Here is a 24,297-nt window from a genome sequence, read left to right as displayed (position 1 = left end):
CAGCAAATTTAATGAGGCTTGTTTAAAGAAAACCCTGTCCAATTAATACCAGCACATAACCTAACACCATATATAAGTTTGCTGATGACACCTTTGTGGACTGTATTAAAGGGGGTGATGTATCAGCCTACAGGAGGGAGATTGAAAACTTGGCTGAGTGGTGTAATAACAACAACCTCTCACTCAATGTCAATAAGACTAAGGAACTGATTATAGACTTTGGGAGAGGGAAACCAATGGGAAGTGTGCTGACTGGCTGCATTACGGCCTGGAATGCCAATGCCTTTGACCAGAAAATCCTACAAAAGGTAGTGGATTCAGCCCAGTGAATCAAGGGTAAAACCTTCAAAACTACACGAAGCACTGTTGTAGAAAAGCAGTATCCATCATCAAAGAGCCTCATCACTCAGGCCGTGCTCTTTTCTCACTGCTGCCATCAGACAGAAGGTACAAGAGCCTCAGGACTCACACCACCAGGTTCAACAACAGTCAATACCCGCCAACCATCAGGCTCTTAAACAAAAAGGGAAAACTATACTCACCTAAGGACTCTTTTATCTTGTTATCTCATGCTCGTTATTTATTGCTATTTATCTATATCTGCATTTGCAGTTTGTTGTCCATTGATCCTGTTCACAGTTACCGTTCTATAGATTTGCTAAGTACGCCCGCAGAAAAGGAATCTCAGGGTTGTATGTGGTGGACATGTCTGTAATGTCATATACATTTTACTTTGGACTGTTGATGTGCAGTTCTTAACGTAGACCAGTACAGCACAAGAACTGGCCCTTTGGCCCACAATGTTGTGCTGAACTAATTAAATTAGTTAATTTATGGCTAACATGGCTAACAAAATCTCTTCTGCCTACACAGTATTCATGTTTGTCCACTTTCTTCACTCATGTGCCTACCTAAAGATCTCTTAAAATGTCTCCGATGCTTCTGCCTCTATAACCACCCTCGGCATTGAGTTCCAGACATGCAACGTTCTGTGTGAATATCTTGTTCCTCACATCTCCTTTGAAATTATCCCCTCTCACCTTAAATGCATGTCCTCTGGTTTTAGAGATTTCAACTTTGGGAAAAAGATATCGTCTGTCTACTGTATCTATTCCTTTCATAATTTTTATAGATCTCCATCAGATCTTCCAAGTTCAAATTCAAGTTTATTGTAACCCGTCTGTACATAACAACATTCCTCTGGATCATGGTGCATCCTCACAACATATATCACACACAACACGTAAACCAACATATGATACTATAAATAAGTGAAAATACAACTCAAAATACATGTTGTAAAGCACAGGCAAACAGTGAACAGCTCACTTTCCCAGTGACGAACCCTTGCTGGTGGCAGGGTAGTTATTAGTCTCACAACCTGAGGGAAGAAGCTGTTACTCAGTCTGGCAGTCCTAGTCCTGATGCTCCTGTACCCCCTTCCTGATGATACTGGGTCAAATAGATTGTAGGATTCACAGTAACTATCCTCAACAATGCTTTGGGCCACTTGTCTGCAACGCTCCCAAAAAATGTCACAAGTAGGGGTGAGGGAAGCACCGACAATCCCCTTTACAATATCCTTTGTAGAGTCTTGAAGTCCGATACTTTGCAGCCTCTGTACCACAAAATGACGGGGCCAGACAGGACAGTCTCGATAGTGCTCCTGTAGAAAGTTGTTAGAATGGGGGCAGGGAGAATTGCATACCTCAGTCTCCTCAGAAAGTGTAAACACTGCTGTGACTCCTTGACTTGAGAGGAGGAGTTGGGGTTCTAGATTAGATTGTCTGAGATCCCCTCAGCCTCCGCTGATCCAGAATAAACAACCTAAGTTTGTCCAATCTCTGTTATAGCTCAAACCCTCTATTCTAGGCAACATCCTGGTAGACCTCTTCTGGAACCTTTCCAAAGCGTCAACATCCTTCCTATAATGAGGTAACCAGAACTATATGCAATACTCCAGATTGAGCTTAATTAGAGTTTTATAAAGCTGCAACTTGACTTCCTGACTTTTGAGCTTAATGGCTTGACTAACAAAAGCAAGCATTCCATAAGCCTTCTTAACCACCTTATCAACCTGTGTAGCCACTTACAAGGAACTATGAACTTGGACCCCCAATATCCATATGCTCATCAATACCATTAAGGATCTGCTTTTAACTGTGTACCGTCTCATTAAATTTGACCTACAAGGTGCAACTCTTCACATTTGGCCGGATTAACTCCATGAGCCATTTCTCCATATAAATCTGCAACTGATCTATATCCCATTGCTGGTATTTAACACTATCCACAACAACATCAATCTTTGTACCATCTGCAAATTTACTAACACACACATCTACATTTTCATCCAGATCATTTATATACTTCAGAAACAGCAGAGATCTCTGTACAGGTCCATTAGGAATGTTGTTATTCACAGACCTCTGGCTAAAGCAAGTCGCTTCAATCATTATCCTCTATGAGCAAACCAGTTCTGAATCCAAACACCATGGATCCCATGCATCTTAATCTTTTGGATGAGCCTCCCATGAGGGATCTTGTCAAACATCTTACTAAGATCAATGTAGATAACATCAGCAGCTCCACCTTCATCTATCATCCTCATCACCTCATCAAAAAGCTCAATTAAGTTAGTACTGGCTGTCCCCAGTTAGGCCATGCTCATGGATCCTATCCTGAAGAATTCTCTCCAGTAACTTCCCTGCCACTGACATGAGTTGCACTGGTCTATAGACTCCAGGATTATTGCTGATTACCTTCTTGAACAATGGAACAAAATTAATTAATCACCAGTCCTGCAGGGCCTTAGCTGTGGCCAGAGAAGGCATGAAGATATTGGTTAAGGCCCCCCAGTAACCTCTTCTCTTGACTTTCTCAACAACCTGTGTTATATCCCATCAGGCCCTAGGGATTTATCCACCTTAATGCTCTTTTACGGACCCAACACCACCTCTTCCTTTATCTCAAAATACCCTAGCATATCAATATGCTCAGCACTGATCTCCCTATCTTTTGCATCCTTCTCCTTGGAATATATTGATGTAAAGTACTCATTAAGGACTTCACCCACAGTCTCCACATCAAAGCAAATGTTCCCCCCCCCCCCCATGTACATTCTGAATGCCTTGGGATTATCTTTAATCTAACTTGCCAAGGGCTTTTCATGGTCTACCTTGACTTTCCTAATTCCCTTCTTGAGTTCTCTTCTGGCTTCTTTATAATCCTCAAGGGCTCTGTTTGATTCTAGCTTTCTAAGCTTTACACACTTCTGCTTTTTCTTCTTGACTAAATTCCTCACCTCCCTCGTTTGCTTATCTTGCCATCCTTGTCCTTCCTTCTGAATAGAACATACTTCTCCTGTACTCTGTCTAGTTGGACTTTAAACACCCTCCACATGTCAAATGCTCAGATATGGACTTGCCCAAAAATAGCTGTTCCCAATTAACTCTCCCTAGTTCCTGCCCAATGCTCTTCTATTTTGCCCTGCTCCAATTTAATACTCTCGCTCAAGATCCACATCTATAGCTACCTTAAAATTTAAGGAGTTGTGGTCACTGTTCCCTAACTGTTAACCCACTGTAATGTCAGTTAACTGGCTAGACTCATTATCCAACATGAACTTCAGTACAGTCTCTCTTATTAAGACTATTGGTTTAAGAAACCTGCTTGGATGTACCTAACAAATTCTGCCTTATCTAAACCTCTTGCACGCGGGAAATCCCAGTTTATACAGTATTAGCGAAGTTGAAATCTTCTAAAATAACAACCCTATTGTTTTTACACTTTCCCTTAATCTGCCTGAATATCTGTTCATCAATGTCCTGGTGGCTATGGTGGTTTATGCCCTTCCCTTGGACAACAACGATGGTGTGGAGAGGGGAGACTTGTAGCTTGGGCAACTGTCGGTCTTCCATTAAAAAAAACCCCTTCCCAGGCTTGCATCCTGGAACTTTCCAAGGTGTAAATCCATGGCTTATCGAGACTAACGGAAGCCTACACACACGGTGGAGTCTCTAGTACTATTCCATCAGAGTGATTACACCCTTCTTATTTTTGAGCTCAAACCATATAGAGTCGATGAACAAGCCCTCCATTATATCCCCTTTGAATGTAGCTGTGAATTGTCCCTGAATAGTAGTGCAGCTACCCTGACCTGTTTTACCTCCCTCTCAATCTTTTATAAAACATCAAAGCACTGGGACATTAAGCACCTATTCCTATCCCTCTCTCAGCAAAGTTTCTGTAATGGCTACAACATCATAGTTCCATGTATTGATCTATGCTCTAAGTTAATCACCTTTACCCATAAGACATAGGAGCAAAATTAGGCCATCTGGCCCATTGAGTCTGCTCCACCATTCAATCATGACTGATCCTTTTTTTCTATCTCCTCCTCAACCCCAGTTCCCAGCCTTCTCCCCATAACCTTTGATGCCATGTCCAATCAAGAACCTATCAATCTCTGCCTTTCATACACCAAACGACCCGGCCTCCAGAGCTGCATGTGGCAACAGATTCCACAATTTCACCACCCTTATACCCATTATACTCCCAGTATTAAAATATACACACGTCAGACTCTGCATCTTATCATATCTATTACTTTGCTCCTGCCTGATTTTACTGGCTGTGACATCTATCTTCCTCTCCATCCCTCCACTTTCCAATGTGGTGCTCTGGTCCCAATCCTGTTTCCAAACTAGTTTAAACCCTCCTGGTAGCACAAACAAACCTCCCAGCGAGGATATTGGTTTCCTTCCAGTTCAGGTGCAACCAGTCCCTCTTGTACAAGTCACCAGTGCCTCAGAAGATGGTCCAATGATCCAAGAACCTGAAACCCTGCTCCCTGCACCACTTCCTCAGCCATGCATTCATCTGTGCTATCATCCTATTCCTGCCCTAACATATGGCACTAGGAGTAATTGAGCAATTCCCACCTCAGAGGTCCTGTTCTTCAGCCTCTTTCCTAACTCCCAATACTTACTACTCAGGATCTCCTCTCCCATTCTACCTATGTCATTGGTGCCAATGTGCACAATGACTTCTAGCTGCTCATCCTCCCTCTTGAATAAACTACCTCTTTACAGGCTGAGAAACACGCACCATTCTATTTTTTTTTACTAATTCACACCGGCCTAGCCAGAATTCATTGTTTGAGTAATTGCACATTGGCTTGCAGATTCATTTCAAGGAAAGCAAAGAGCCAACCATAATGCTCTGAGGTCTGGAGTTGTAACTAGCCCTGAATGGATAAAGATAGCAGAGTTTTAAGCTCAAAGCTATTGATATTCAAATGCCTGTCCTCAAATAAAAAATACTGCTTTTTGGATAACAATACTTCAACTATTAGACTACTTTATGAAAATTAAATAGAACTTAGATTTATAGGTTAATTGTACCCAATTTTGCCTTGCTCCCAGAACTGCTTCAACAAATATTCGTCTTCCTCATCTAAGCTGTACGGGTAAATCAGAATCAATTTTATTGTTAAATAACTGAAGATGGGAAGATAGATAGGAACTAGTAATTATACAATAATTATGATCATTGACTGCACTAAGCTAATTTTGATGGTCCAGATTTTCAGAAGTAATGTTACTGTTTTCCGTGCTAATCATTAGGAAGATCAGGTTTCCACAGAATGACCATGGAAGTTCTGGACTTCAGTTGCTTTCCTGGTTTCACAGATCACAGGCATCTCCGGATTTCCCAGTGATGGCAGATCTTAACTGGATTTGTTTGCACCTAAATGTTTTTAATGACTATTTTCTTAACTTTTTATTATGAGTATTTACAAATGAGAATGTTTGTTGATTTTGTGACATCTGTGTAAAACTTTCTAATTATTGAGAACCTTGACAATCTGCTATGGGTAGGGGAGGTTAACCAGCTGTCAAACGAATGAACTATTGAAAGATAGACAAACAGGTTCTTCAGCTGAACACATCAACATTGATCAGCAACCACTCACTTACAGTAAACTAGATTAATCCCTTTTGTAATCTTTCCATATTTTCATCAATTACCAACAGATTTGACCATTCATTGAGGATAATTTACAGAAGCCAATTAATCCAACTCACGTCTTTATGATGTTGGAGGAAAATAACTTGGTGACATGGAGAAGGTGCAAACTCCATGCAGACAGAGCCTGGGTTCAGATTTGAACCCGAGTCTCTGGCACCATCAGCCTTATTAGTTGCACCATTGTGCCACCCATTTGTGTGGATTCAATTTATTCAATTTCTGCCACATGTTGTCAATTAAAATTAAAAGATTCCTGCAGAGCTACAGATCAGTTTGGATACAGGTTTAATCGAGAATGCTACTGGTTGAAAATTCAGTCCAGTTAAAAGTGGACCTGTGTAGGAGTGTTGGTCAGAGGGGACTTGTTACTGCCCGGGAATTCTGGACCTTTAACATTTTAAATTTAAAACCACTAATCACTACTAAATTGACTGATAAATAGGCCATAGATGCCAATGGTAGAACATTGTGTTCCTGACATGAGAATAATATTTAAAATGCCTTTGCTTATATTAGTAGTTATTTCCAATTTTTTTTTTATCTTACATTCAGACTGAAATCTTTGTAGATACTGTTAAGGAATGTGAACTTAGTGTTTTTCCAGGCTTTTCTTCAAATCAGAGCAAATCTATCTGAAATTCACTGGGCAAGGGGAGAAAAATGGTAAACCAATCCTAGATTATTATTTGTCTACGTTTAACATTAATATTCTATTTTGTATTTTCTAAGCTCAACTCAATATTGATATCAAGAATGTTTAATGTCATTTCCAGTACACAAGCATAAAAGAGAGCAAACTACTAGTTACTCCAGCTCTAATGCAATACAAAAAAACACAATCAGATTAAGAACACAATAACAATATGATAAAGTAATAGTGGTTATGGTGTGGAGGGGTGGGTTAGTGGGTGGAGGTATTGATCAGCCTTACTGCTTGGGGAAATAACTGTGTTTGAGTCTGGCGGTCCTGGCATAGATGCTGGATTACCTCCTTCTTGATGAGAGTCTCATCTCCAAACTTAATTTTGGTGTATTCCAGTTTCTTCCTCCTGCAGTAAAAGTGATGGAATACCGTCTGCAGGTACATGTGCAGATGTGATGATAGCAGCAACATGTCTGACTTCATTTTTGCTCTCCATGTATCATTTACACAACCCTGATTTCTGAAGTTTAAAGTAAATTTATTATCAATGTACATATATCTCACCATACACGACAATGAGATTCATTTTCTTGCAGGCATTCACAGTAAATAAAAGAAACACAATAGAATCAATTAAAGGCTGCGCCCAAGAGGACGGAGAAATAAGCGATGTGCGAAAGACTGTGCAAATACAAAAAGAAAATGAAAATAATAATACTAAGAACAAAAACAACAACCACCTTTATCAAATAAACCGAGGCATTTTCCAAGACAACTCTTTAAACCCACTGTGGTTTTGCCTAGCTTTAAACCCGATCTCCAATTTACTGAATCAGATGAAAATTGACTATCAAATCAGAGGCAATCAAATGAATTATACCTTGATACACTTTCTAAACATGGATGATTTAAAAAGATATACTTCATCAGTAAACCTAAAGCAATTTATTCAAATTGTAGAATATTTTCAAAAGACATCAACATGAACTTTGGACTAGATACAATCGATGGATGAATATGAAACATATAAGTATCTGGGATATCAACAAGTAATGAAAATAGATCATAGTGTGATAAAGTGAAAGCTTTCAACAGAATTTTATCCAAGGCATAAGAAAATCTGTCAAACAGAGCTCAACAGTATAAATATAACAAAGGCAATAAACACCTTTGCTACACCCATATTACTGTATTATTTAGGCATAATATCTTTTCCAGAACAGATCTGGAAAATTTACAATAAAAACAAGAATTGAAATGATAAAGTTCAGTAAACATCATGTACATTCAATTACACTTATATGAACACTACCTAGGATAGAAGGAGGAAGAGGAATACCAGACATTAAAAATCTGCACAACAGCTAGATAAAACTTTGACAGATATATTTACATCAATGAAAGCAGGATTCAGCACTCCATGCGAGCATATGAAATTCTAATATGAAGAACACACCAATAAACTTAAATGAGAGCACAACCCAGGACAATGAAGTCATTATCACTATTGAAGAAAAAGTTAACCAATGGAAAAGCATGACCCTCCATGGAAGACATCCCCACAATCTGAGCCGACTAGATGTCGACAAGGAAGCGTCAAACACCTGGCTCAGATTAACAGATCTCTTCCTAGAACCAAAGGGATTCCTTGTAGCAATACAGGACTAAGTGGTTAATAAATTACCAACAAATTCAAGACAATAAATGCAGGAAATGCTAAGAAAAGCCAGAAACAATCCAATACATTACAGGATCCTGCTGCAGTTTAACTCAGTTTGATTATTTACACTGGCACAATCAAGTGGCAAACAGCAATTACCAAAATCTTGTTTTAAAATGTAGACTCATAAAAGCCAACTTACCTTAGAATAAATACAATCTGATCTAATTTTAGAGTCAGAGTCCTACAAATTATATTACGATGGGTCCATTAGTAGAGATAGACCAATTGATAATAGCCGTCTTGATATGATAAGACAGGATAAACAAGTGAGAACAACTTACTTGATAGATATAACCATTCCAGACCCACAGGACTTACAGAAACCAATAATGTAAAAAACAGAAATATGCTGAATTAAAACAGGAAATTGAAAGATGATGGAACATGAACAGAGTATACATTGTCCCGACGGTAATATCCACATCTGGTTATCATCCTAAAATCACTACATAATAGCATTAAGCAATAGCATAATAGCACAACAATATGTATGTAAATTTCCAGAAAGACTGACTGTGATTTCATCAGCAAACTTAAATGTGGCATGGGAGTTGTGCTTAGCCACACAGTCATCAGTGTAAAGTGAGCAGAGCAGGGGGCTATGCACATAGCTTTGTGATGTACCTGTGCAGATAGAGATTGTGGAGGAGATGTTTTTGCTAATCCAAACTGACTGGGGTCTGCAAGTAAGGAAACTGAGGATCAGTTGCACTAGGAGGTATTGAGGCCAAGGTCTTGACGCTTATTGATTAGTTTTGGGGGATTCCAGCTATAATTGATGAACAGCATCATAATGCATATATCTTTGCTGCCCAAATGTTCCAGCACTAAGTGAAGAGTCATTGAAGTGGCATCTGCTGTTGACCTTTTGTGCTGGTAGGCAAATTTACAGCAGATCCAAGTCACTTCTCAGGCAAGAGTTGATGTGTTTCATCACCAGCCTCTCAAAACAATCCATCACAGTGGATGTAAATGCAACAGGACAATAGCTATTGTGGCAGATTACCACGTTCTCCTTAGGCACATGTGTAACTGAATCCTGCTTGAAGCAGGTGAGTACCTTAGACAGCCAAATCGAGAGCTTAAAGGAATCAGTGAACACTCCAGCTAGTACAGCACAGGTATTTCGGATATTTATCACAAAACCTGTGAGCCTATATATTACACTTCATAAAGCAAAAAAATCAAGCTAATTAATCCATTTTAAATATACACTCTTTGCATTATCACATATTTATCATCCTTCAAGGTTGGAGTTATTTTAAGTGACAAGATGCAATAAAAGATTATAAAAAACTCTTGAAAGCCTGAAGCTTAAATTAGCTTTAGATTGCAACTGCAGTTGAAATCAAGTGTTTGATACAAAAGTGTCACTGTATTATACGTATTTGAAGAGCTGCATGAAGCTATCACACGTCTAAGCACAAGTGATAGCTCTTGTTTACCTTCTGGCCATGCTTTCAACAGGTAACTCTTCAATATGCTCTGTATTTCCATCCAGGCTTTTTTGAGCCTCGGATATTGTGAGAACAATGCACCTCAGAATCAGAAACAGGTGTAACATCACCGTCACATGTCATGAAATTTGTTAACCCTGCAGTTCCTCCTTCCTGATGGTAGCAATGAGAACAAGGCATGTGCTGGGAAATGGGGGTCCTTAATGATGGATGCTGCCTTTCTGAGGCATCGCTCCTTGAACATGACCTGGATACTACAGAAGTTAGTGCTCATTATGGAGCTGACTAGGTTTACACTAACTGCAGTTTATTTCAATCTTGTGCGGTAACATCCACCCCCCCACCCCCCCCCCCCATACCAGATGTCGATGCAGCCAGTTGGAATGCTCTCTTTGGTACATCTGTAGAAATTTGCAAGTGTCCTTAGTGACATACTAAATCTTCACAAACTCCTAATGAAATATAGCTGCAGTTGTGCTTGAATAGTACTTAATTCTTGGAGTATTTTAAACAGTGTCCAAGTAGTTTGGTTAATTTAAATTTTTGTAAATGATTCACAATTAACAGCCTTGTCGTATTGCCTAGACTGTCAGCAATACAAATGATATTTTGGGTGCTCAGAAGAAAAATTTGAATCTTAAGTTGTGTTAGGCTTTACAGTATTTTATTTGCATGGCTTTACTAATACTAGTAGCTTTGCAAAGTATTCTATTTTGCTTTTGCACTGTTAACACAACGTACTTGATATCCAGGGGAAGTGCACAGAAAGGTACATTTTATTTCTTCTTATGGGATGTATTTCATGTACTAATATGAAAAGGTCAACCATTTTCTTTCCACTACTGCACTTTTCTTCTCTAGCTCTGAGGTAATCACCTCTAATATGTGGTTTAAAATCCTTCCTCCTCCATTATAGTGCACCACCTCTGGAGAATCTGTGATTAACCTATTTCCAAATCTCCCACATGCAATTTCAAGATAACAGACCATCCTGCCAAATAAAGGCTGGAAACTCAAATAAGCAAAAGTAGTTTCAAGTGAACCATGGTTCAGGTCAATATCCTCATACTCACTCAGCCATCCCTTCACAACCCGGTGCTTTTCGCTTGCAGAACACACTTAAATTCTCTTCAACCATCAGCCACATAACCACTGCCAATTTTTATCAGGCCCGCTCTAAACTCTGAGGCCAAATCTTGTCAGTTCAAGTTTGTCGCCCTAGCTATTCTCCACAAAAACTCACTTTCGTCGCTCTGCATAATCTGTTCCTCCAGTGATTAATTTTATTCCATTGAGCAAAACTGCTTGCAAAGTGAACTTCAATAAAGATCTACAAGTGATGGAAGAGTGTTCCTTTAGATCAGGGGTGTCAAACTCAAATACACAGTGGGCCAAAATTAAAAAATCAGTACAAATCGAGGGCCGGACTGGTTCAGCGTTTATTGCAAAACTTATTGAAATGAATTTATTACACATATTAACCTGGAACTAACAAAGCTTAGGTTATTGCCTACAAAAACAACATTGAACATTAAATAAATAAAAAATCAGTTGCATTTATTTCTTATGGCTTTATCTGCAGCTTTTCCAGAGTAATTTCTAATGAAAACATTTTTCCACAGGCCAACACTCTGTGATTCACACTAGTCTGAGCCAGATACTTGGCATCTCATCTTGGATGCAAGTTCATCAATGTTTGGAGTCAGGCTCTGAGCTGAGGAAATCCTCAGAATTGAGTGAAGGTGTTCATCAGAAAGACGACTCCTGTGTGATGTTTTGTTTATCTTCATCAAAGAGAACAGTTGTTCACACAGATATGTGCTGCCAAACATAGAGAGCATTTGAGCAGCTTGGGTACGCAGCTGGGGCATTGTGTCGGGAATGAAACATAGAAACTGTGCAGCGCCCACCGAGTCATACTTTGCCTTGAGTGTGTCACTACATTGGTGTTCAATCAGCTCCATTTGTATGTTGGTTGGTGCGCTTTCCACGTCAGCTGCAAATGGATTACTGAGCAGTTCAAACCTGCTTTTTTGGGCTTCAAAGTCGGCAAATCGCCGTGTGAAGTCGGCACCAAGTATGCTAAGTTTTTCAGCAAACTTTGCACGTGGGAACACTGCGGTAGAAACCTGCTCTTTCATAGTTTGGCAACACGGAAAATGGGTCAAGTTTTCTTGCTGCATCTGCGTCTCCCACAGGCGCAGCTTGGTTTTAAAAGCCCTCACTGCAGCGTACATGTCTGTGATCACACAACCCCGCCCCTGAGCTGCAGGTTGATATTAATTCATTAATATTATTCATTATTCATTAATGATATTCAGGAAATAAACCAGGGAAACCGAATAAACACTAAAAACCCTGAAAGCCTGGTACCTGAATAAACTCAGCATTAGCCATATCATATGCCATAGGCGCGTCGATTACTGGGGCCAGCTTTAATAGTAATTAGATATTATCTCGCGGGCCAAAGATAATTCCACCGCGGGCCGGATTTGGCCCGCAGGCCTTGAGTTTGACATATATGCTTTAGATAATCAATACTCCTTTACCAAAATATAGTTTTTATTGGTGGCTGAATAGTTAGAGGTTGAAATAAGATGTGTGGAATAAAACAATGGACTTTAAGAATAAGCACAAGTGACAGATGAACGGGTGTATTATAAAGGAGCACACGCATCATTCTGAATAGCTACACAGTTATAGCATAGCTTTGCAGCAGTCAAAATGTAATATGAACAATTAAACTGAAATTGCCAATTTAGAAACTGAAAAAAATTATCAATTTAAACACCATTAAATAAAGTAATCTGAGATTTGTTTATGCATTCACAGGAAGTGGGCATCACCTTTAAACAGGGGTTCCGAGCATTTTTTAATGCCATGGAGCAATACCATTAAGAAAGGGGTCCATGGATCCCACATTGTGAAATCCTGCCTAAAACCATAACAGATGAGACTTTCAAAATTAACAGCATCAATAGGCAAGGAGACACATTTGAATATGGGTAGTAGATTTTCTGAAGGATATCACTGAACAAAATGATTTTTAAAAAAAATAATCTGGTAGTTCCATAGCTGCATCATTGATTAATAGCATTCTCATTATAGATTTTATTATATAAATCTTAATAACCAAGCCACTGTTCTGAGTAATTATGTCATGCTTCTCTGTTGGTAGTGTCCAGGCTTCGAATGCCAAACCAGTGACTTCCCAACATCCCACCACACCTGTTAGTTTGATTCATTGGACAATGAACTGTCAGATTATAATAATGCACTCCCTCATTGTCGATCAGTTGTTACAGCTCACCTGATTCTTCACATCTAGTTTAAGGCACGGACGACCTCCATTATACGCCTTTTCCCGTAACCACTTGGATCTGACCTGTATTCCGCTTCCACAGGATTTGCTGCACGGAGACCAGTTTGACCAATCGCTGAGCTTACAGTCAGATGGGCATGGCACACTACACATCTCTTCAACGTATCCTGATTTGAATTATTAAAATAAAAATAAAATGTCATTAGTGATTCAGAACTTTGCCTCAGACTACTGTAAAATTATAAGATAATTCTCCATCTTAGGATGCAATTTGGAAACAATTTTCACCCTCCCCGATGATTTGAGTTATTAAAAAATGTAACTGCAATCTGATCAATTCGGGTTTGCTTGTTACTGAGATGTAAGTATGTAAATAGAACCAGAATGTAACTAACTTATATTTGATGTTCTCTACTATAAATAAGCTATAAAGTTCCTATCTAATCATTCCACGGCTGCAGTATATTCCATCTGTAAAGTGCACAAAGCCTACTTGCCGAGGTTATTCTGACAGCCGTTCCATTATCAGCAACCTCCATCTCAGGAAGGTCTGAGGAACGAGGCCACAGGTGAAGCACAAGTATTTGCAGGTTCCCTTCCAAGGCACACTCTATCTGGCCTTGGAAATATATTGCCAGTTTTTCATAGTGATGGATCTAAATCCTGGATCATACCATTCAAAGGCTGTATAAGGACATTTTACCAGAAGGACTGCAGCAGTTCAAGAAGAGGTGGATCATTGTCACAGACAGCTGCGGACGCCAAGTCATTGTGTATATTTAAAGCACAAGTTGATAGGTTCTTGAATAGTAAGGGCATCAAAGGTTATGGGAAGAACGCAAGTGAATGGGGTTAAGAGAGGAAATAATCAGCCACGATTGAATAGCAGAGCAGACTCGATGGGTCAAATGGCCTAATTCTGCTTCTATGCCTTACGGGTCACCACCATCTTTTCAAGGACAATCAGGGATAGGTAACAACTTCTAGATTTGAGAGGGAAACCCACATCCAAAAGGATGATTTTGTTTAACTACCAAGGAGAAAGCAGACATAAAATTTAAATAAATGAATGAAAAATCTGCTTAATAAGTATTTTAAATCTGCTTTTATAAGTATTTTATAATATTAAACTTTATTTATTCATTTTATTTGATTCAGTGATGCAGTGCTAAATTGAGCCACGACTCTCCTGCAATCCCCAGCACCCCTGATTAACCCTAACCTAATCACAGGACCAATGAACCTACCCAATATGTCTCTGGGCTCTGGGAGGAAACCAGAGTACCCGGGGAAAACCCAGGAATTCCATGGGAAGCATGTACAGAGATCCCTTGCAATGGTGCTGGAACTGAACTCCAAACTCCAATGCCACGAGCTTTAATAGCGTCACACTAACCGCTACGTTATCTACAGTAACACAAGGCGTCAACATTTTTTAATCAATGTGGAAAAGATGCAGCTGAGGGGTAAATTACGAGGACAGTTTGCTTGGACTACTTTTGTATTGACTCATTTAGGAGATAAGATACAGATCAGCTCAGAGTCCCCGGAGACCAAATAGATTAACCTTGAAGGCATATTCCTAAACTCACAAATAAATTCTAATCCAAGTACAATGTCAAAGTCCAAATGCAGCCCATGAGTATTTTCCAGTTAGTCTAATTTTTTCTGGAAATTAAGTTAAATAATTGTCCGGCTGCAGTTTCTGGGCATCTTGATCAACTGGTGATCACGTAAGATCTCAACTGGGTAAAATGAAATACTTATGATTTGGGAGTGAAAATGTATTGTTTTTCCATGTATTCTGGATGTAGCAATACTGATAGTACCTTACCCATTCCTACCAATTCTGAAAGATCACAGTCAGCCAGAATCTTGAAGTCATAAATTCTCAATAGTGCAAGAATTCACAGAGGATCCTCGGGATGTTGATATAATTAATAAAAGAAGAAATCTGATAACATTAGCAATCAGAGATGGTGACTGACCCAGTACAAATCTAAATGAAATTATGATCCCAGGGTATTTCTACTTTTAGACTATTTAGCACAATATCAGAAGGGCATTCAGCATATCATTTTATAAAAGCTGTGCATAGAGAAATGAACCCCTCTTTCATTATAGTTTTGCAGTTTCCTCTCACAACTATTTATTCCATTTTTTTCTTAAGAGTGGTTTATGGCTCATCTACTCCTTGGCAAAACATACTAACAGACCTTTGGATCAAGACATTTCATTATTCTCCTAATGGAAATGTAAGTTGGTGATCTTTTGTCAATGATTTCCTGCCAGAGTAAGTAGCCTTTTCTTAATTACTCATCTGCTTTAATATGAAAAATCAGGAATACTGTACTGTGCAAGAGTCTGTATATAGCTAGAGTGTCCAAGGCCTTCACACAGTACTGTAGTAATTTTAGGTAGTGCAGTATATTGTTGCCACAAAAAAAAATCATGACATATCTGAGTGACAATAAACCTGATACCTGATTCTGATATGGGTCTCTTTTGTGGAGTGAGAGTGGGAAAGGGGTTGGGAAAAAAGGGAAGGGAGAAGGGTTGGAGCAGAGAGACATTCTGTAATGATCAATAAATGAATCAAATGACCTGCCCTGGTGTCTCAGGGCTGGGTGTGTTTGCACCAGCACCTCCCCTCACCCCTGGCATTCCTTCTTTGCCACCTGTCCCACTCCCCTCCCAGGGTACACTGCCATCAGCATTCCCAACATTCTTTGCTCCCGCCAGATTTAAAAACTCACTCTCTGCTTGTCGTTGACAATTTGTACTGTGCAAAAGCCTTAGGTGCCCTAGCTACTGTATATAGACTTTTACAAAGTACTGCACATACTGCATTTCTCACAATCATTTTATTAATATGAGATGATACTGTCATCCAAGTCAATAATTTCATTTCCTTAATATACCAAGATAATTTACGTAGACTATAAACTTAAAATGACAAGAAGCTTAGACAAACATACAAAGCTGCTATTATTTAATAAGATAATGGCCTCATTTGCACGTTTCTATCTGTGGCAACATTTCAAACTGTTGTCTATCAAGCATTTATCTCACTCTGATATAGTAGTATTCAAAGTTTCTGCATTCACCACTCTGTTGGTAGTTCCAAAGAACCACAACCACTTGAGGGATAACATTTTGCCTCAACTCTGTCTTAAATGGTAAACCCCTATTTAAAAAAAACGATTCTTAATTTTATACATTCTCACAAAAAGAAACATCTTCTCCACATCCACCATGATATTAAACTTGAAATTATCAACCTATAATGTGTTAAAAATGATTATACTGGAAATGGCAAGTTAGCTTGAAATCTCTTGGATTTCTGCCAAAGAATGATTGACAGACATGATATAGTTACAAGACAGAAATTGGATATACATCAACTTATTGCTACTGTTAACTTTGATAATAATTATAAATTATGCACTGCATAGGGAAAATTGAGTGAATGTTTCTTTCATTGAAAAATTCTATTGGCTGTACCTTAACCTTAGCTATATTTAATTGACCCTTTATTCCTGGGATCACAAGTTCCAAGCTTGACAAAGCCTTGAATAGATCTCATGTAAGTGTTCAAGTCTCTTCTCTTTCCTGTCACTTCCTCCAGCTCTATAATCCTTCATGATCACTAGTTCTGCCCTTTTATCTCACTCTGTACTTCACTATCCTGCTGTTGGCAGCTACATTTTAAACTGGTTAAGTCACAAATGCTAGAATTCCTTTTTTAACTGTTTAACTTATATTCTTCATCTTGATAAAATAACCTGTTTAAATCCTAACTTTTTGACATTTTTTTCCTGTTTTTGACCATCTCCATTGACTGTATGATTTTGCTGTGAATTATTACCTCATTATGTTTGATGAAGTGTCGTTTGTTGGATGAATTTCATGAATGTACTTTGTTATTGCTGTGATGTACTTTGCTATCACCTGTGAAACTTAATGGAGATTATAAATGATTATCTTTCACTTGTTCAGAATTGTGAAAATTATATTTCCTGACAAGTTCATAGCTTCTAGCAGTATCAATTACTTGCAGATTTAGATGGAATTATGAAACTACTGTCAGAAAACAAAGTAACAGATTACTGAAAAATCAAGTCTTAAACTATGCTCGTCCATCCCGGGGTTAGAGCTGTGGACATTATTTTCAGTAATGTTCATGATAAGGGAATAAAAGCTTCCACTACATTTCTCTCAAAATTAAAATTCATCTGAGCATGCTCTATAGTGCCTAGATCAAGGCTTAAATAAAACATTTTCCAATGAATTAATACATTAGCACATTTCTGGCTTAAAGTTTCTATTTCTGATTTTATCCATTTCCAATCCATTTTAACTGTTGGAGTGGTATTTGGGGCATGTAACATATAGTATAAATGTTTAATATCAAAGAATTATGGCATAACAATTTGAAAATTATTCTAATGTACTTACAAAATTATATATGACAAATAAAGTGAGGCTTTTAATGAGCAGGATCCCTTACAGAACTGGCCTTTGAATACATTTTACTGAGAAAAATTTCAAATGTAACCAATTCAAAAGGGTGCATGTATGCAGCTTTAACTTGTTCATAACTCAAATCAATTTTGCACTGAAATGGAAATTTCAGAGAGCAAAAGGATGTGTTACAAATCAAAAAGATAGAAAATTACAAGTACGCTTAGATGAAAATTTGATTTCCATATGTTAGATGGAAATCTTTGATGTTGACACTGTGGGGCTTTAGTGGTGTTTTACTTTCAGCATACAATTCTCTTCTAAAATAATGACACAGCTACTTGCTTCTAAAGTACTGTAATTTACAATTTATTATTAAAATTATCATCGCAAAGAAGAATTGAGAATTTCTTTGAAAGTTGGCTGTTTATAACAGAGGATTTTCATTTGCTCTCATAACCTACACCACTTTGTGTGCTTCCACACAGAGGGCAGCGGTTAGTTTGATGTTATTTCAGCTCAGGGTGTTCAGTTCCGGTGCTATCTGTAAAAAGTTTGTATGCTCTCATTGCGACTGTGTGGGATTCCTCTGGGTGATCCTGTTTCCTCCCACATTGGTTAATTGGTTATTGTAAATTATCTTGTGATTAGGTTAGTGTTAAATAGGGGGGCTATGGGGCAACACAGCTTGTTGGGCCGAAAGGATCTGTTCCGTGCGGTATCTGTAAATAATAATAAATAAAAAATAAACCATCAGCTAGAGGCAAACATTGTAAAGGCCAGGCTGCCTCTCTAAAAGGGATGCTCCATTTGGCTGCAGAAAGTGCGATTTGTTCCCCTAACTCAAGAGCCACTGAAAAATACTTTGTTTTCTGACAGTAATTACTTAAATCTATCTAAATTGCTATGGTTATTTACGTACTGATTACAAGGGAAATTTGGCTGTGGATAAGTTAAAAGGAAGACAGGGATATGAGATATTAACTTTTTGTGATGAATATATTGATCTTGTTTACACAGTTAAGTCAAAAGACTTTTTAAGGTATTCTTTCCAACCTTTTGAAACTAGATGCCACCCCTGCGAACATCTTCACCACTATCCTGGGTAATATAAATTTCAGATCAAATTTGCATGATTGGATTAGATGAAATTTTGGAACTAACCTAAACCCAGTGTTAAAAAATATGCACAGAACAAAACTGAATTTGTGGTGTACAAAATTCATTTAATTTTATTCAGAATTTTGACATACCAGAATTGCCACAAAGCCAAGGATTCACCAGCTTCTTCTCTTGATCATAGCATGCTACAGCCTGATATCGTACACCCTGCCCGCAGACTTTAATATCTCCTTGGACCTTCATGCCAAGTTGTAGTGACGCTTTGTCTTCGAGAAGGATACAATCTGACCAATTCCCCAATGGCTGACTGATATATTTGTCACATGGACAAGGCTTGGTTTCGACGAGTGGGTGCTTCTGGCAAGTCTCTCTTTGCTTGCTTTTTCCTATAGAAACAAAAAAGAATCTTAAAACTCTTGACTTCTTCCATCTGTCTCTATTAATGCACCAAAATTATCTGTTAAAAGCAGTTGTTTTTGCAGTTGAATGTAAACCACAATGCTTCCAATGAATGCTACTGAATGTCTGATAGCCCAAACGTTCTTGTGATAAGCTTGAGCTTTTGTCCCACACAAATTCCAAATGACAAACAGATATCTTTGTATTTTAACTGTTTTTAATTCCCTTCTGACTGGGAAAAATTGACCTGAACTATACAGCAAAGAACACAAGTGTCCTGTTCAGATTGTTTCGCATGCTGACGGCACAGTGGGTTGATACGAGGTAAACTATGAGACCTACATTTATGGATGACCTGCTGAAAGAGAAGAAATCAAGTGGAATTTGAACACTATTAAGGCTGCTCTCTAAACTTCTCACAAACTTGTTACTCATTAAGCCTGATAAATCTTGTTTAATTAAAATCTGGCCTTCAATAAACTAAACAATCCTATATAAGTAATTCCACAAACAAGAGAAAGTCTGCAGATGCTGGAAATCCAAGTAAAATGCTGGAGGAACTCAGCAAGCCAGGTAGCATCAATGCGAAAGAGTACAGTTGACGTTTCCACACGGAAGGTTAGTTAGGAAGGTTCAATCGTTAGGTATTAATATTGAGGTAGTAAAATGGATTCAACAGTGGCTGGATGGGAGATGCCAGAGAGTAGGGGTGGATAACTCTTTGTCAGGTTGGAGGCTCGTGACTAGTGGTGTGCCTCAGGGATCTGTACTGGGTCCAATGTTGTTTGTCATATACATTAATGATCTGGATGATGGGATGGTAAATTGGATTAGTTAGTATGCAGATGATACTAAGATAAGTGGTGTTGTGGATGATGAAGTAGGTTTTCAAAGCTTGCAGAGAGATTTAGGCCAGTTAGAAGAGTGGGCTGAACGATGGCAGATGGAGCTTAATGCTGATAAGTGTGAGGTGCTACATTTTGGTAGGACTAATCAAAATAGGACATACATGGTATTGAGGAATGCAGTAGAACAGAGTGATTCTAGGAATAATGGTGTTTAGTTCCCTGAAGGTGGAATCTCATGTGGATAGGGTGATGAAGAAAGCTTTTGGCATGCTGGCCTTTATAAATCAGAGCATTGAGTATAGGAGTTAGGATGTAATGTTAAAATTGTACAAGGCATTGGTGAGGCCAAATTTGGAGTATTGTGTACAGTTCTGGTCACCGAATTATAAGAAAGATTTCAACAAAATAGAGAGAGTACAGAGGAGATTTACTAGAATGTTACCTGGGTTTCAGTACCTAAGTTACAGAGAAAGGTTGAACAAGTTAGATCTTTATTCTTTGGAGCATAGAAGGTTGAGGGGGAACTTGATAGAGGTATTTAAAATTATGAGGGTGATAGATAGAGTTGACGTAGATAAGTTTTTTCCATTGAGAATAGGGGAGATTCAAACAGGAGGACATGAGTTGAGAGTTAAGGGGCAAAAGTTTCGGGGTAACACAAGGGGAACCTCTTTACTCAGAGAGTGGTAGCTGTGTGGAACGAGCTTCCAGTAGAAGTGGTACAGGCAAGTTCGATATTGTCATTTAAAAAAAACTGGATAGGTATATGGACAGGAAAAGAATGCAGGGTTGAGTGCAGGTCGGGACTAGGTGAGAGGAAGTGTTCCATATGGACTAGAAGGGCCAAGATGGCCTGTTTCCGTGCTGTAATTGTTATATGGTTATATGGATATATGGTTTCAGGCCGAGGCCCTTTGTTAGGACACAGGGTCTTGGCCCAAAATGTCAACTGTACTCTTTCCCATTGATGCTAGCTGGCCTGCTGAGTTCCTCCAGCACCTTGTGTGTGTTGCTAAGTAATTCCACAGTCATATGATGAGACATAACCTCTACTAAGCCATTTCCATTTCATTGAAAATTGATCTCCTACAAGTATGAATGCATGCTATCTGTATACATCGTGGCTGAGTATGGCATCTGCTCTGTCCATCACCACAAGACTCTGCAGAGGGAAGCAGATGGATGACAATACACCGCCTCTCCTCTATGGACTCTGTCTATATTTCTTGCTAATGGTGACAACATAATCAAAGATCCCACCCATCAAGACATTCTCTCTTTTCCCACCTCCCATTAGGCAGAAGATACAAAAGACTGAAAGCCCCTACCACTAGGCTTAAAGATATTTTCTACGCTGTTGCTAGACGTCTTTTGACTGCCCTGACTGATGAAGGTCAGTGTGCTAAACGCCTTTTGCACCAGTCTGTCTAACCGCTACACTGCTTTCAACTAACAATGCATTTCTACTCCAAGGATCAGAGGGATCCTTGGCATTCCCTAGTGACTGGGAACAAAAACAGAGATGAAGACAGTTTTTAGAAAAGGAAATTGAATTCAGTCATCAAGAAGGCTCAAAGGAGGAAACTAGTTGAGCAAGGCAATAGTGTTCATTATATTACGAGGTTATATACAGATGCTGTTACAACCAAGTAAATCAAGCCTGGCCTTGTTTTATGTTCACTCACTTTCAAAATTACAAAATTAACAATTAACAGGTCTCTGCTTAGCAAGTCCTTTTTGATTTGTAATTAAGGGAACTGAAGAACCAAACAAGCTAAAAACACAACTGTGCACTTCTCTCCTCAGAATGACCTGTGTACCGATGACAGTGTTTGACATAAAGTGAAATATGAAACTGATTTTTTTACAGATAATTCAGTACTGATCTGCTCAAAGGGAAGCACTCAAGTGCAATATGAAATGTTTGATAACTTGGAAAGCTTGCAACTCAGTTGTATGACAATTAATATTAGCATGCACAACTATGCCTACTCCCTTCCACCTCCCCCCCACCAAACACAACACACGCGCGCACACACACACATGCACATGCACACACATGCACACACACATGCACACACATGCACACACATGTACACACATGCACACACACGCACACACACATACACACACACATGCACGCATGCATACACATGCACACATGCACACGCACACACACATGCACATACACACACGCATACACACACACACACACACACACACACACACACACACACACACACACACACACACACACACACACACACACACACACACACACACACACACACACACTCATCTGTTCACCTAGTTCTCTTCTGCCTTTGTTTGCCTATATGATTCCGCGATAAGCCTGGTTTCATGTCCCATCCTACATTCATACTGTTACATACTGGCATTGTCGTTCTCAGTCCTGATCCAGGGTCACCTGACCCAAATTGTTCGCTCACACTTTTTGCTTCTGGAGCTGCTGCTGGACCACCAAATTTTTCCAGCTTCCTGTTTTTTTTTTGCAATTGATTCCCAAATGAATCTGCTAGCAATCAAAGAACATCATGTACAGACCTGAGATCTACATGGAAACTAACACTGGAATGCTGAAATCACAGATGGCTACTATTCCCATCAAGTACTGTCCAAATATATCCATATTTTTGTTATAGTAGGCAGTATTCAGCATTATTAAGGCTCCCTTTAAACTTATCACAAGCCTAGTGCTCAGTGAGCCTGATAAATCTTGTTAAATATAGAAATGGTCTTCATTATAAAAAATAAAACTAAATCTATTCCAATATAAGTAGACTCACAATCATGTGATAAGCTATAACCTCTACCAAAACATTTCTTTGTCATAAAAATATGAATCATTACAAGCATGAATGGATCCTATCTGGATGTATCAAAGCTTGGAATGGCAACAGTTCTGTCTATGACTGCACGAAACTGCAGAGCTGTGAACACATTGCAAAACGCAGTCCCTCCTCCATGGACTTTGCCTACACTTCTTGCTGCCTCAGGAAATCCGCTAACATAATCAAAGATCCCACCCACCCAGGAGACTCTCTCCTCTTCCACCTCCCATCAAGCAGAAGATGCAATCACCAGGAAGTATAAACCACTAAGCTCAAGGGCATCTTTTATACCACTGTTATAAGGCAATTGAATACCCTGACTGATGAAGGATAGTGTGCTAAATGCCTTTTTCACCAGCTTGTCTAACATGCATAGTTAGCTTTCAACTAACTATCCATTTGTATTCCAAGGTCCCTCCAATCCTCTACACTCACTGGCGACCTTTAACTTTGATTTATTCATCGTATAATTCCTACACTGGTTAGATTTTCCAAAGTGTATCACCTCACACTTGCTTGTATTGAAATTAATTTGTCACTTCTCGGCCCACTTCCCAAACTGATCAAGGTCCCCCATAATCCAAGACAGACAACCTCCGTCACTATCGACAATGCCTCCTAATTCTGCCATCTGCAAACTTACTGATAAAGTCTTGTACAATTGTACAAGACTTGCACAAGAACATAAGACACAGGAGCAGAATTAGGCCATTTGACCCATTGAGTCTGCTTTGACATTTCATCATGGCTGATCTAATTTTTCCTCACAGCCCCAATCTCATGCCTTCTTCCCATATCCCTTCATACCCTGACCAATTAAGAATCTATCAACCTCTGCCTTAAATATACATAAATACCTGGCCTCCACAGCTTCCTGTGGCAATGAATTCCACAGATTCACCACTCTCTGGCTAAAGAAATTCCTCCTCATCTCCAACTCGAAGGAGGCCCCTCTATTCTGAAGCTGAGTCCTCTGGTCTTAGACTCTCCCACCGTAGGAATCTTCCTCTCCACATCCACTGTATCAATGCCTTTCACCATTTGAAGTGCTTCAATGAGGTCACCCCTTATTCTTCTGAATTCCAATAAATAAAGGTCCAGATCCATCAATTGCTCTTCATACGACAAGCCATTCAATCCTGGAATCATTTTCATGAACCTCCTTTGAACCATCTCCAGCTTCAGCACATCCTTTCTAAGATAAATGGCTCAAAGCTGCTGACAATATTCCAAGTGAGACCTCACCAATACCTTATAAAATCTCAACATTACATCCTTGCTTTTATATTCTAGTGCTCCTAAAAGAAAGGCTAACAACACATTTGCCTTCCTTACCACACACTCAACCTGCAAATTAACCTTTAAGGAATCCTGCACAAGGACTCCTAAATCCCTTTGTGCCTCAGTTTTTGTATTTTCTCTCCATTTAGAAAA

General features: G+C 39.0%; 1 protein-coding gene across 3 annotated transcripts in view; it reads right to left on the bottom strand.

The window, feature by feature from the left end:
• The window catches only part of thsd7ba (thrombospondin, type I, domain containing 7Ba), a 976,604-nt gene that overhangs the window by 256,312 nt on the left and 695,995 nt on the right, over positions 1–24,297 (bottom strand). For all 3 annotated transcript variants that reach the window (XM_073025771.1, XM_073025781.1, XM_073025776.1), the window contains exons 14-15: positions 18,896–19,150; positions 13,167–13,345 (exon numbers count right to left, since the gene is read on the bottom strand). In XM_073025771.1, coding sequence (XP_072881872.1) covers positions 13,167–13,345; positions 18,896–19,150 — 434 coding nt within the window. The remainder of the gene's footprint in view (positions 1–13,166; positions 13,346–18,895; positions 19,151–24,297) is intronic.

Source organism: Hemitrygon akajei, chromosome 2 (genome assembly GCF_048418815.1).
Source record: "Hemitrygon akajei chromosome 2, sHemAka1.3, whole genome shotgun sequence".
Lineage (NCBI taxonomy): Eukaryota > Metazoa > Chordata > Chondrichthyes > Myliobatiformes > Dasyatidae > Hemitrygon > Hemitrygon akajei.
The sequence above is the reverse complement of the archived record's forward strand: the minus strand, read 5'-3'. Positions and strand labels throughout refer to the sequence as shown.